The sequence below is a fragment of the Rutidosis leptorrhynchoides genome, chromosome 8 (genome assembly GCF_046630445.1).
Source record: "Rutidosis leptorrhynchoides isolate AG116_Rl617_1_P2 chromosome 8, CSIRO_AGI_Rlap_v1, whole genome shotgun sequence".
In the NCBI taxonomy this organism is placed as follows: domain Eukaryota; kingdom Viridiplantae; phylum Streptophyta; class Magnoliopsida; order Asterales; family Asteraceae; genus Rutidosis; species Rutidosis leptorrhynchoides.
In genome coordinates, this window is record NC_092340.1 from 14,474,450 (window position 1) to 14,490,037 (window position 15,588).

Consider the following 15,588-nt stretch of genomic DNA (forward strand, 5'->3'; position numbering starts at 1 on the left):
TATATAGTCCCTTTTAAACTCTATATATTTTTGGGCTGAGAATACATGCGCTGTTTTTATAAATGATTTACGTTATGGACACAAGTAACTGAAAAATATATTCTACGTTGAGTTGTACCACTGGCATACTTCCCTGTAGCTTGGTAACTAATATTTACAGCGGTATTGTAAACGCGAATCCTGTTGATAGATCTATCGGGCCTGACAACCCCAACCGGACTGGACGACCAGTATTCAACGGTTGCACAGTACTTCGTTTCGTGACTACACTTGGTACAGTGTAGTAAGATTTCATATTAAAGGGAATATGCGACGTGATTAATTGTTAAGTATGGTTACCAAGTGCTCAACCACTTAGAATATCTTTATTAAATGTTTATATATGAAATCTTGTGGTCCATTGTTATAACGCTGCTAGCATCAAACCTATATATCTCACCAACTTTATGTTGACTTTTTAAAGCATGTTATTCTCAGGTACGAATTAAGTCTTCCGCTGTGCAATAGCTCATATTAAGGACCTTACTTGGAGTCGATCATCGCAATGGGACCAACTGTTGAAGATTCCGTCCGGGAGGATTAGTTCGGGTTATTACAGAAAAGGATCCAGATGCGAAGATAATAAGTTACAATTTGGTAAAGGAAAATCAAAATCCGCAGCGAAAAGAAGAGCACGACACCTAGAAAAATGTCATAAATGCGGAAAATGGTCACATGGAGGTAAATGTTCAAATAATCAAACCTATTCAAATACCGAATTTGTTACTTTATGCAGAGACGGACCGTTCATATGTTTAGAAGAAAAGACAATGAATGCTCGAGGTTACGCCTATGCAGCCATGGAAAACCAATTAAACCGACTATCTTATGAATATAATAGATCATATAACTAAGAAATCTATTTCACAGGTATGTCTGTATAGTTTTTATTTTTATTTTTATTTTTAACCTTTTGATAATAAACGCTAATTTGTTCGCTAAAAAGTATTAAATTGGTATTAAATAAAATTAGGTTTGGCGACCGAAATTATTGATATCATTCAAAAATTTATTACATCACTGCGAAATTTAACGTTTATTCTTAAGGTATAAATATCTTTAATCAATCAACCCAAAATATTTTAAAAATTCGTCATGAGTTAAATTAGGTCTTGGAACCGAAATTACTTTACCGAAAAGAGGGGCGCATATTTTTGATAATATTTGATTGATTAAAGTGGGATAAAAAGACAAAAAGATTTTTAAATTTATTTTTACCATGTTTTTAAAATTAATATTTAAATCTTAAATTAATATTGTAAACTTTGTAAAAACAATATATTTAAAATTGTAAATATTTGAAAAATTAATATAAGTTTGATATGAATTTATAAATTTTTAAATTAAGTTTGGTATGAATTTTTAATTTTTAAAATATGAAATTTTAATTTTATGCATTTCAAATTTTAAATTTGGTGTGAATTTTTAATTTTTAATTTTTAATTTTGAATTTTATATTTAAGTTGTGTGAATTTAAAAACAAAAATTTACTTTATCTCATTAAGTTAAGAATATGATTTTTAAAATTCGTCGTAAGTTGAAGACTAGGTCTTTGAACCGAAATTGCTTTACCCGAGGGAGGGACGAGAACTTTTATTATCATTATTTTTAATCTTATTGATTTAAAGTATGCAAAAACATTAAAAAACCCAAAAATCTTAGCTTTTAAAACAATCGCTACAAAAAGACAAATTTTAAAATTTTGTCGAGGGACGGACTAGGACATCGATCCGAAACGATCTCGTCCTAAATAACAAGGGAAACAAAATTTTAAAATTAATTTCTTAATTGTTTTATAAGTTAAAGATTATATATAAAAAAAAAAAAAAAAAGAAAAAAAAAAAAAAAGAAAACTCCGCGACTCGCGGAGTTTTAAGCGCAAACCTCCGCGACTCGCGGAGGGACAAAATTACAGAAAAAAAAATAAAACAGCTGAATCGATCAGTTTACCTCCCCCACACAAAAACACTGCGAACAAACTGCGAAAAAGAACCCGAAAATACACCCAAAAACATCCCAAAAATCTCAATTTTTAACCGTTAATCACCAAATTTTTTGCTAAAATCATGTTGAGAAGGATGATATCTAGGAACTACTCAAGAAAAACGGTAAATTTCTACACCTAAACACCATTTAATTCGAATTTTAGTGTTCTTGAGCTAATTTTTACCCAATTTGATTTTGATGCTTTTTAGTGTAATTAGACTTAAATTGTTTATGTATTATGCTTGTATAACCTAGATTGATGTTGTTTAACATGATTAGAAGCCTTAAACTTCAAATTTTGAATAATCTAGGGTTTGTGTTCTTGAGCAATTTGGGGCTTTTTGATATAAACAGGTTATGGCCGATTTTTGTCATGAATTATTGCTAAATTGAGTAGTGTAACATGTCTAGGTAGTTAAAAGATCCAAACTTTGAGCCTAAACATGATTTTGAGAATTAAAGTGGACTTTTTCAAGTCCAAAATTCATGAACTTGATTTTTGAAAGATAATGCCATTTGAGACTTGTTTATTTGCTAGTAATGATTATTTTGACATGTTATTTGAGTTGAATGTTTATGAACTTGGCGAAAATTTTCGTATATGCTTATTTGAAAAAGTGTAGATTTGATAAAAATGTGAAAATAAGCTTAAGTTTGATGTAAATTGATAATGTCATTGTAATTATTTTGATTGATGATTTTGCTGACACTAATGCATATTTGGATGCACAAAATTTGTGTTTGATGTGTTTTGCAGAATGAAAGGGGTGAATCTTCATCCCAAGCCCGTCATGCTCCTGCTGAGAACTTGGAACAACAGGAGGTAGATAACTACTACAAGCAGGATGTACCTCATCCAGTCATGACCTTTTCAGATATGCACTTGGAACAGTTGCACCCGAACCTGAGATTTGACAGACTTTGGATAGATTATCCAAAATATCAACGGGGTTTGCATACTCTTCATTCCAAGGTTGTTGAGGTACCAAGGCTCATAGAATGGGGACCCTTGGAAGCTGTAGAATTGGCCGGGCCAATTAGGGAATTACTGGTACAGAGGTATGGTAATTCTTATTTTAATGACTGGATATGTTTATTCACCATACGCAGACCTGTATATAAAGTATGGTGTGAAGAGTTGTTATGTAGTATAGAGTTGAATGATCGGGTAGCTAGTTTAACCGATCGTTCTTTTATTAGATTTTTGTTAGGCGGTTCGATGCGCCACATGTCTTTACTGGACATGGCTCAGGCTTTACGTATATATACGCCTGAGGAATTAGCGTCTGCCGATTGTAGAGGATTGATACTAAACGGTAGGAAAATAGATGAGAATTTTGATACACACGGTGTGTGGAGTCAAATGACAAGCCACCACCGTTTCAAAGGGGGAAACTACTCTTATTTGGATATAGATAGAGCCGAATTAAGAGTAATACATAGGTTTTTAGCTAATTCGATTACACAAAGGGGTAAAAACAAAGAAAAGGTAAATGAACAAGATTTGTTTTACCATATGTGTATTCGAGACCCACACAGCGCTGTAAGTATACCATATTGTGTGGGTTATTATTTATCAGCTATGGTTCGAGGGATGCGTCCACATAGCATAATAGGAGGTGGTATTTTTATTACTTTGATTGGTGAATATCTCGGTGTGGATATAAGTCGGGGGGGATTATTAGTAGAAGAGCCGGAACCCCGCGACACTATAGGTTTAAATGTATACCATGGTGCGAAAGTGTTGAAGCGGCGAAATAACGCCGCAGTACGATACAATGGTAGACATCCACAGGTAGAGAGAAACCAGGAACAAGGTAATGTAGGAGGGGGGAATGAGATGCAAGAAATGCATAGGTTTATAGCTTCTCAGGAATACGAAAATGCTAGACAGAGAGCATTTGAAGATTGGCAAGTTCATCAGAACCAGATCATAGCGCATTGCCAACATATAGGTAGAAACTATATTCCTACTCCGAAACCCGTCTTCCCTCCTTGGTCGATAGAGATGCAGCCACCATATCCTACGTATGACCCTGCCGAAGCATTCTATAGCACTTATGGTTATGCGTGGAACCCCTATTGGTACCAATATCATCCTTAGTTTACTTATTTTGTTTTATTATTTTGTAATTTGTAATTATTGATATGTTTAATACTTTTGTTAATATTGTAATCATTTTTATAATTATCTAACTTTTATTCTTAGATTTTAATAATTTTTGAATGTGGGGTAATATACCAAACTTCAAAAATATGTATATATGTTTGCAATTTATCTTATGTACATAACAGGGTAAAACAACGCATTTTCAAAGACTGGCATTAAGTTCAGCAAAAGCAAGTAATTTTGACGACAATGATGCAAAATATATGTGAAATAACAACAAGACGGAATGAACAAATGACGTGCACCATTTATCATTCAGCAAACAAACGCCAATATATTTGGAAACTTTGGTAAAAATTTAATCATTTTCACACAAATCACCCTCAATAATTTAAATTGTTACTGATTTCTTGCAAATGAGGGCATTGCAAGATCTTAAGTGTGGGAAGGGATTAAATTCTTTCGGATTTTAAAATTTTTATATTAAACACTTGGTTACCATTAAAAATACTAGTAAAGCAGTAGTTGTATTAGAATCTAGTGCTCTCTGATAAAAAAAGAACAGCCCTAGTCTTATATACTGACTACCCAATTCTAGTAAAATTTTTTCAAAATTTTCAATTAAATGAATTAAAATCATGTTTATACATATTTATGAACGATAAAACTAGGTTTTAACACCGAAATTATTGTTACCTCGGAAAGGACATAAATTGAGAAACAAACTAAAATGTTAAAATTCATTTAAAATGGAATAGAGGACGATAAAAAGAAAAATAAAAAGCCAAGTGTGGGAAAATTTACCAAGTTATTTTAAACATATGTCACATATATTTGTAACAAATAACTGAAAATACTTTTGCTTTGAACTAAACTAAACTGTTTTACCCAATGAAAGAAAAGAAGAGATGGATCTACACGATGAATCAATTCCATCATTAAAAGGAAGTAAAGTCTTCCGAAAAAGACACACGCTTCTTGATTTAGGTCATGAAGTTGTCGTTCAGACCAGCTGTAGGTTGACGAAAAATCTAGAAAAGTCATCACTAAAATCAGCAGGAAATCCACGGACCTCAGCATTAAACAGGGTCGCCAAGTGGTCAGATTTATCCTAACCATGAGAAGGATTTATCTCGTACAATGGGGAGGCACCGTGCAAATTAGCTTGATAAGACTAATGAATCAGATCCCCAGAAAGGATAATCTCCTTAAAGATTAAAAATCAGCTTTTAAGACTGATATTACTCAATCCTAGAGATTGACCTTAAAGATTGAGAATTACAAACTCATGGAATTCAATGATATCTAAACTCGAGCTTGAACGAGAAAATATTTTGATCAAAATTATAAACCGATTTGTTTTCTGAAAACCTATTTTCAATGCGTTCATTACCATTGAACGTAAAATCCTAGGAATTCACCTGGAATTCATTAGGTCACCTGAACTAAATTGGGTGTCAACCGTAAGAACGGTAGTTGCATAGCATGGTCAAAGACAGGACCTTGTGCCAGACCGAAAAATTATAAGGGTGAGCTTTACTATTGCTCCTACCAAGGATAGTAATTGCGTCCGACACGTTATAGACCATAATCAAAAGCATGTCACGGGACATTGCCTTAAACAGTTGCTTGTTCAACGCTTTCCTTTACAACCGGACGGTAGTTTGCCGAAAGGTAATATACGGAACAAGTAAACTGGACGTGTTGCTTTCCAAATACAAGGTTAGCAAGTGGGTGACACAAAACCGCAAGTTTTGAGCTAAAATTTTCAAATCTGAAACCCACAAAACCCACAAAAATATTTTGCAAACACCGGTAAAGGGTTATCCCGGAAAACTTATCTAGGGTAAAAACTAGATTTCAAAAGATCAAATGTTTTCATAAAGATCCAATTTCCTTAATGGATCTAAATTTTTATAGTCATGTGGGACTGTAAACCATATCGTTACTACCATTGTTTATACCGCCGTATAGAAATCACTGATGTACAAAGTGTGAAGAATAAAGAAGTGATTCTAGTATTTCAAGACAATATTGCTTGAGGACAAGCAACGCTCAAGTGTGGGAATATTTGATAATGCTAAAAACGAACATATATTTCATAGCATTATTCCTCAAGAAAGACAAGCTTTTAGTTGCAATTGTTCTATTTACAAGTGATATTCGTTTAAATAATAAAAGGTGAAGACAAAAGACAGATTCGACGAATTGAAGACGCAAACGACCAAAAAGCTCAAAAGTACAAAAGACAATAAAAAAGGTTCCAATTATTGATAAGAAACGTCTCGAAATCACAAGAGTACAAGATTCAAAACGCAAAGTACAAGATATTAAATTGTACGCGAGGACGTTCGAAAATCCGGAACCAGGACCAGAGTCAACTCTTAACGCTCGACGCAACGGACTAAAAATTACAAGTTAACTATATATATAAATATAATATAATATATAATTAATTATATTAATTATATATATATTATATATATATATTTAAAACCGTCGGCAGCAGGAAACTCCAAGGGTGTAAAATGTAAATACCTCTCCGCGACTCGCGGAGTTTTAAGGGTATTTGGCCGCGAGTCGCGGAGCCCCAAAAATCAAGTCTGGCTATAAATCAACCCGAATTCTGATCAAAATCATCATCATTTTTTCTTCTCATTCATACGAAGTAATATATATTTATATTTATAATTTATATTTTAATTTTAATTATAATTCTAAGGGTATGTTAGCGAATGTTGTAAGGGTGTAAGTCGAAATTCTGTCCGTGTAACGCTACGCTATTTTTAATCATTGTAAGTTATGTTCAACCTTTTTATATTAATGTCTCGTAGCTAAGTTATTATTATGCTTATTTAAAACGAAGTAATCATGATGTTAGGCTAATTATTAAAATTGGGTAATTGGGCTTTGTACCATAATTTGGGTTTGGACAAAAGAACGACACTTGTGGAAACTAGACTATGGGCTATTAATGGGCTTTATATTTGTTTAACTAAATGAAAGTTTGTTAATGTTAATATAAAGATTTACAATTGGGCGTCCCTATAAATTACCATATACACTCGATCGGACACGATGGGCGGGGTATTTATATGTACGAATAATCGTTCATTTAACCGGACACGGGAATGGATTAATAGCCACTAGAATAATTAAAACAGGGGTGAAATTACATTCAAGGGTAATTGGTGTAATTGTTAACAAAGTAGTAAAACCTTGGTTTACACGCAGTCGATAACCTGGTGTATTCATTAAACAAAGTATTAAAACCTTGTTACAATTCGAATCCCCAATTAGTTGGAATATTTATCTTCGGGTATAATAATAATTTGACAAGGACACTTGCAATTTATATTTATGACTGATGGACTGTTATGGACAAAAACCAGACGGACATATTGAATAATCCAGGACAAAAGACAATTAACCCATGGGCATAAAACTAAAATCAACACGTCAAACATCATGATTACGGAAGTTTAAATAAGCATAATTCTTTTATTTCATATTTAATTCCCTTTATTTTATATTTAATTGCACTTCTAATTATCGCACTTTTATTTATTGTTATTTAATCGCACTTTTAATTATCGTACTTTTTAATTATCGCAATTTTATTATTCGCAATTTCATTATCGTTATTTACTTTACGCTTTAATTTAAGTCTTGTATTTATTTTATATTTTACATTAGGTTTTAACTGCGACTAAAGTTTTAAAATCGACAAACCGGTCATTAAACGGTAAAAACCCCCCTTTATAATAATAATATTACTTATATATATATTTGAATTTTTATAAAAGTAAACTAATATAGCGTTGAGCTTTGTTTAAAGATTTCCCTGTGGAACGAACCGGACTTACTAAAAACTACACTACTGTACGATTAGGTACACTGCCTATAAGTGTTGTAGCAAGGTTTAAGTATATCCATTCTATAAATAAATAAATATCTTGTGTAAAATTGTATCGTATTTAATAGTATTTTCCTAGTAAAATAATAACTATTTTATATACACCTCGTTGCACATCACGGAGGCACTAGTCGACCATGCTAATAGGAAAGATTCGTTCAAGTCAAAAGATAAGAAGGTGAGCCATGAGAAAGGTGGGGGAGATAAGCCCGCCCAATCAAGGAATAATAATACACGTAAGCCACCAACCGGGAATAACAAGAGCATAAAAACTTCTTACAAGAATGATGGATGTTTCATATGCGATGGACCTCATAGAGCCCGAGATTGTCCGAAGAAAGCTAGCCTTCATGCTATGGAAGCTCAAAAGGCGGGGTGTCAGGATGAGGAGCGGTGCATAGGATCAATGCATATCCTCAACGCAATCAAGGCCAAGACGGAGATACCCAAGGTAGTGGCTAAAGGACTCCAATTCGTAGATATTAACATTTGTGGAGATCGGGTACGAGCTTTGGTGGATACGGGAGCAACTCATAACTTTATCTCCACCGATGAAGCCAAAAGGCTAGGACTTAAGGAAACAAAAGAGAGTGGCATGATGAAGACGGTGAACACGAGTGCCAGACCGATTAGTGGGGTGGCTAAAGACGTATATGTGAAGATTGGAGAATGGGAAGGAATGATTGATCTCTCAGTCGTGCCTATGGACGACTTCAAGTTAGTACTTGGGATGGAGTTCCTAGATAAGGTACGCGGTTTCCCTATGCCGTTTGCTAATTCACTGTGTATCTTGGATGGTGAGAAGACTTGTATGGTGTCAACCGAACGTGGAAGCAAGAGTGCATCCAAGTCACTTTCGGCCATGCAATTCAAGAAGGGGTACAACAAGAATGAGACATGCTATTTAGCGGTAGCAAAGCAAGAGACGGTCGAAGATAAGGGAAAACTAGAGGTACCCAAGGAAATTGAGAAGGTCCTCGATGAGTTCAAGGATGTCATGCCCAAGGAGTTACCAAAGAAGTTACCACCTAGGAGGGAGGTTGACCATGCGATCGAGTTGGAGCCGGGATCAAAACCACCTTCCAAAGCCCCATACCGAATGCCACCACCCGAGTTGGAGGAGTTGCGAAGACAACTCAAGGAGTTGCTGGATGCGGGATACATCCGACCGTCAAAATCCCCGTATGGTGCTCCGGTGCTATTTCAAAGAAAGAAGGATGGGTCCTTGCGGATGTGTATAGATTACCGGGCACTCAACAAGGTAACTATCAAGAACAAATACCCAATCAAACTTATTGCTGATTTGTTCGATCAACTTGGGAAGGCGAGATACTTCTCCAAGTTAGACTTGAGATCGGGATATTATCAAGTCCGAATTGCCGAAGGAGATGAGGCTAAGACCACATGCGTGACGAGGTATGGCGCTTATGAATTTCTAGTCATGCCCTTTGGTTTAACCAATGCCCCTGCCACATTTTGTACTTTGATGAACAAATTATTCCACCCGTTCCTCGACAAGTTTGTCGTGGTGTACTTGGATGACATAGTCGTGTATAGCGACACCATGGAAGATCATGTGAGGCACTTGAAGCAAGTATTTCAAGTACTAAGGGACAACGAGTTGTATGTGAAGCTAGAGAAATGTTCATTCGGATTAAAGGAGGTGGATTTTCTTGGACATAGAATTAAAAATGGGAAGTTACTCATGGATGGGGCTAAGGTCAAGGCAATTCAAGAGTGGGAGGCACCAACGAAGGTGACTGATTTACGATCTTTCCTTGGTTTAGTAAACTACTATCGTCGTTTTATCAAGGGATACTCGGCGAAAGCGGCTCCATTGACAGAATTGTTAAAGAAGAATAAAGCTTGGTTGTGGGATGAGAAATGTCAAGCAGCATTCGAGGAGTTAAAAGGAGCTGTCATGGAAGAACCGGTGTTGAGACTTCCGGATGTGACCATTCCGTTCGAGTTACACACAGACGCATCGGACTTTGCTATTGGAGGAGTTCTAATGCAAGAAGGTCACCCAATCGCGTTCGAAAGTCAAAAACTTAACGAGGCGGAAAGGAAGTACACTGTGCAAGAGAAAGAGATGACAACGATTATTCATTGTTTGAGGACATGGAGGCATTATCTTTTGGGATCAAGGTTCGTGATCAAGACGGATAATGTGGCAACGAGTTATTTTCAAACCCAAAAGAAGTTGAGTCCCAAACAAGCTCGTTGGCAAGACTTCTTAGCCAAATTTGACTATGTGTTGGAGTATAAGCCTGGGAAAGCCAATGTGGTAGCTGATGCCCTAAGTCGTAAGGCGGAGTTTGCAGCGATCACAAAACCACAATTCTTCCTTCAAGATCGTATAAAGGAGGGATTAGAGCATGATTCTATAGCCAAAAACCTTGTTGGATTGGCTCGAGATGGGAAAACGCGAAGGTTTTGGCTCAAGGGTGATCTATTATTCACCAAAGGAGACCGGTTATATGTGCCTAGGTGGGGTGATCTTAGACGGACAATCTTGAAGGAGTGTCATGATTCAAAGTGGGCTGGTCATCCAGGTATCAAGAGGACACTGGCATTAGTAGAAGGCACTTATTATTGGCCAAGGATGGAAGACGACGTAGAGACGTACGTGCGGACATGCCTAATATGCCAACAAGACAAGATAGAGCAACGCCAACCAGGAGGACTATTACAGCCGCTACCTACACCGAAAGGACCATGGGAGAGTGTTTCCATGGACTTCATTACTTGCTTACCCAAGTCGGAAGGGTGTGGGAGTATTATAGTCGTGGTAGACCGGTTTTCTAAGTATGGTACCTTCATAGCCGCATCATCCGAAGTTACCGCGGATGAAACCGCAAAACTATTTTTCAAGAATGTGGTGAAGTATTGGGGGATACCACATGTGATAGTAAGTGATCGAGATCCGAGGTTCACAGGGCGTTTTTGGACAGAGTTGTTCAAGATCATGGGGACGGACTTGAATTTCTCCACGAGTTTTCATCCCCAAACGGACGGACAAACAGAAAGGGTGAATGCACTATTGGAGCTCTATCTTCGACACTATGTAAGTGCAAATCAACATGATTGGGCTAAGCTCCTTGATATTGCTCAGTTCTCTTATAACATGCAAAGGAGTGAGTCCACGGGGAAGAGTCCTTTTGAGTTGGTGACAGGACGCCAACCTTTGACCCCAAATGCTTTGGCCGCTTCATATGATGGAAGCAGCCCAGCCGCTTATAGAACGATGAAGGAGTGGCACGAACAAGCCGACTTGGCCCGAGCATCACTAGATAAGGCGGCCAAGAAAATGAAGAAATGGGCGGATGAGAAAAGGCGACATGTTGAGTTCAAAGTTGGGGACCAAGTGATGGTGAAGCTTTTACCTCAACAATTCAAAACATTTAGGAAGGTGCACAAAGGATTGATCCGGAGATATGAAGGCCCATTCCCAGTAATTGGACGTGTTGGGAACGTATCTTATCGAGTCCAACTACCGCCCAAGTTAAAGATTCATCCAGTCTTCCACGTAAGTTTTCTAAAACCTTATCATGGGGACGAGGAAGAACCAGAACGAGGAGTTTCCAAACGAGCACCAATGGCAGTTGCGACTTCGTTTGATCGTGAGGTGGAAGATATCTTGTTACATCGAACGGTACGAAGACGAGGTGTGCCGAGCTATAGAGAATACCTAGTTAAGTGGCGTAACTTACCCGATAGTGAAGCAAGCTGGGAGGCCGAAGACCTATTGTGGCAGTTCACAGACAAAATCAAGAAGTATCACGAGGATCACACGACGAGGACGTCGTGAGCTTAGGTGGGGGAGAATGTCACAATCCAACAATTTTATGGCCCAACCCACTAAGTTTATGGCCCAATATGTGAAAATCAAAGAAGGCCCAAGAACCTCATGGAAGTTCACTAGAACTTTCCCATGAGTTCTTCCATGGAATGGTATAGAATGTCCATGGAAATATCTAGATACATGAAGCTTCTAGTTCTTAGATCTTAGCCATCCATTGTATTTAATCATAGCCATCCATTTTGTGATATGAGTAGTATAAATAGGGGTGGCCTCATTTGGCACACCACACCTCAAATCTCAAATATTCTCTCTTGTAAAGCATTCTCAAGCAATATAAGTATTTTCTTCAATTCCACTTGTTCTATAATATTTTCTCTTTTGGTTACTTGAATTGTTATAAGGTCCGAGAAAGGCTGACTTAGTAGAGACTAAGTGCCGCACGTGAGCTTATCGAGATAAGTCCGTGACACTAAGCAATAATAACAAAAAAGAAAAGAAATAATGGCCACACACGTGGCAATAACAATAAGCAACCTACCTTTCTTTGTACCATTGAACAAGATCCGGTGACCGGCCAATACTGCATAATTTGTTCCATCCTCACCATTCTCTTTTGTTCTTACACACTCTTACTGTGTGTAATCTCACTCAACAATATTTCAACATATATTCGCACTTATATACATATCGTTACAGAAATTGAACTTGAGGAACGCGATAATCAGAAGCGATGATATGTTCGGCTCGGATACTAAATGTTTCGTATCCCGTAACGACGCCGTTTTCTTACAACTCAAGGTATCAATTTCAAAACCTAAAATCAACTATCAGATGGCGAGCGATATCACCATCTTCATCTGATTCAGATGCTTCGATGTTTTCTATTGATGCTGATTTAGCTGATAAAAACGCCGCAGGGTAAGTGACTGTTATTATGCTTGTGAATTGTTAATTTAATAGTTAATAAATGAAATTGATGTAAGTATATGGTGATAAATGATATGAATTGATTGTGTACAGGTTTTGTATAATTGAAGGACCTGAAACAGTGCAGGATTTTGATAAAATGGATGTACAGGAAATACAGGATAATATACGCAGTCGTCGGAATAAAATATTTTTGCATATGGAAGAGGTATGTAAGCTTCTTAGAATTTGTATCTTTGTTGTAATCTGCAAGTTTTTGAATAGCTTTGTGCACCTGCTTATGAGGACTAGTATTTTCAATTTTTGTTACACATTTATAAATTGTTTAAAAAGGTTGAATCTTCAATTTGTATCCTTTTAATTCAATTTTTTATGATTAACCTTTTACCTGCAAGGTAATTACTAATTACATATCTATATGTTGCTAGTTGCAGTCCTGATAACATGTCGATCAACTTCTTTTGTTTCTAAAATGCTAACACATCGTTTATGCTGAGTTATTATTTATGATTCAGTGTAATGTTATACTTTGACCAGGTTCGTCGCCTAAGGATACAACAGAGAATTAAAAGTGCCGAACTTGGAATCTTAGAGGATGAGCCAGATAGCGAACTTCCAAACTTTCCGTCATTCATCCCCTTCTTGCCGCCGCTGGTATAAAAATCGTGTTTATTGCATTGTTATCTATAGAGTAGTCTATTTGACTTCTGAGAGTAGTGGCTGTTTTGTTTTTATCTATGTGAATTAGATGTATTAGAATGTGTGGTATTGATTTTTTTATAATATGTTATACACTTCGAGCATCGCTGAGATTTTTCTTTTTTATTTTTGCAGTCGTCAACGAATCTCAAACAATACTATGCCACATGTTTTTCTCTTATTTCTGGAATTATAATTTTCGGAGGCCTCCTTGCACCTGCTGTAAGTTCTTTCTCATATGTAATGCTAAAAAGAAATGATGATTATCATAGTACCTATGCATTAACTATCAGTTGTGACCAGTTCGTGTGATGAGAAATGAGTTGTAGTTTCAGGGATTGACCCATAAATCTTTCATCAATTTTGACCAACTTTTTTTGAACTAAAGTAATATAATGTTTGTTAATGGTGACTTGAACACATTGTGGTTATACTTAAAGAATATGTAGTTTATGTAGCTCCTAACCATAATGTTGTTTTTTATTTTGATCTCAGTTGGAGCTTAAATTGGGAATAGGAGGGACATCGTATGCAGATTTTATTTCCAATATGCATCTTCCAATGCAGTTGAGGTATATATATATTTCACTTTCATTGACTTACAAAAATAGAAAGCCGGTTCAATATTATTGGATTGACAACCGAGTATATCACATAGGAATGATGGTTGAATTTCCTTTAAAATAATAATAAATCATGTTCATCTGCGTTGTTGATCCACCTAGAGAGTGCTAGAATATTGTCATATGACACATAACCAATGTTGAATTTGTAAATAATGCGCTATATGGTTCTGATTTTGCTTGAGACGGTATCTTTTTCAATGCACAATTATAGCGAGGTTGATCCCATTGTGGCATCCTTCTCTGGGGGAGCAGTTGGTGTGATTTCAGCCTTGATGGTAGTTGAAATAAACAATGTAAAACAGCAGGAACATAAAAGATGCAAGTATTGCTTAGGAACAGGTAAGCGTGTTTAAATCGATCGGATCGGATCGTTAAATTTCGATTTTAGGGTGATATTAAGTTGAAAAGAGGAAAATAGAAGTTAAAATATGTTGATGATGTTATCTGATGATGCAGGATATCTAGCTTGTGCTCGATGTGCTAGCACAGGGTCAATTGTTCTTATTGATCCAATTGCATCTGCTAATGGTGGAAATCAACCTCTCTCACCACCCAAAACTGAAAGATGTTCAAACTGCTCGGGTGCAGGAAAAGTAAGTGTTTCTTAATTAATAGTTAACCCCATAACCTTCTCACTTCAAGACTAGTTTAAATATTTAATATTGTGCATGTTTGAATTTGAATTTGCAGGTTATGTGCCCTACATGTCTTTGTACAGGAATGGCCATGGCAAGTGAGCATGATCCGCGTATCGACCCGTTTGATTAGTTAAACTTGTAAATTGAACTTAACTTTGTACTAGTACACCTTCAAACACAGCAAGTCAATCCTACTGGTCAGTTTGTATTGTACACCCTGTACCCAACTCTCCGAATACATTATTGCATGCTTATATATAAGATAATCTGTCGATAATCTGTATCTGTAGTATGGCAGGTGCACCAAGCCATCACGATTGTTCCTTTCTTTCATATGGAACTATCATGTTATTCTTACATGTGTGAAAAAAATGCAAATAACATTTTTGTTGAGATTTTTTGCTGCTTTATAGGATTAATCTGGTTAGGCTGCGTATAACAGAGATAATACTCGCTCTCCCGGGTAACCCGAACAGGGAAAACTTTATCACTTTCACAATTTCTGCCTCTAAAATTTAGAGGATATTCATAGTTGATCAAGGAAAAGATACTAAGATCAAGGCAATCTGTATATAGTTTCAACTTATTCATTATCATTATTAGACTCGGTTATAGTATGAGGCATATAGGTCTTCAAGTTTCCTTTTTATGAGCGTCTCTCATATCATGAATTTGGGTTTCTCAATGGATTTAGATGGGAGGTCTCTCGGTAGTTTCTCTAACATCCATGATTTGGGAGTGTGTTGGGGGGGGGGGGGGGGGGGGGGGGGGGAGGGGACATCCATGATTTGGGAGTGTGGGGGATTGGCTATCTGGATTTCTTTTCGGTTTTCTGGTGGTTG

General features: G+C 36.5%; 1 protein-coding gene across 1 annotated transcript; it reads left to right on the forward strand.

The window, feature by feature from the left end:
* The first annotated feature begins 12,342 nt into the window (after nucleotides 1-12,342).
* On the forward strand, nucleotides 12,343-15,029 carry LOC139861830 (protein ORANGE, chloroplastic-like). The gene is made up of 8 exons (XM_071850353.1): nucleotides 12,343-12,774; nucleotides 12,877-12,991; nucleotides 13,321-13,437; nucleotides 13,618-13,704; nucleotides 13,978-14,054; nucleotides 14,320-14,447; nucleotides 14,565-14,701; nucleotides 14,799-15,029. The coding sequence occupies exons 1-8, from the start codon at nucleotides 12,587-12,589 to the stop codon at nucleotides 14,874-14,876; spliced, it is 927 nt and encodes a 308-aa protein (XP_071706454.1). The 5' UTR covers nucleotides 12,343-12,586; the 3' UTR covers nucleotides 14,877-15,029.
* Nucleotides 15,030-15,588: the final 559 nt, after the last annotated feature.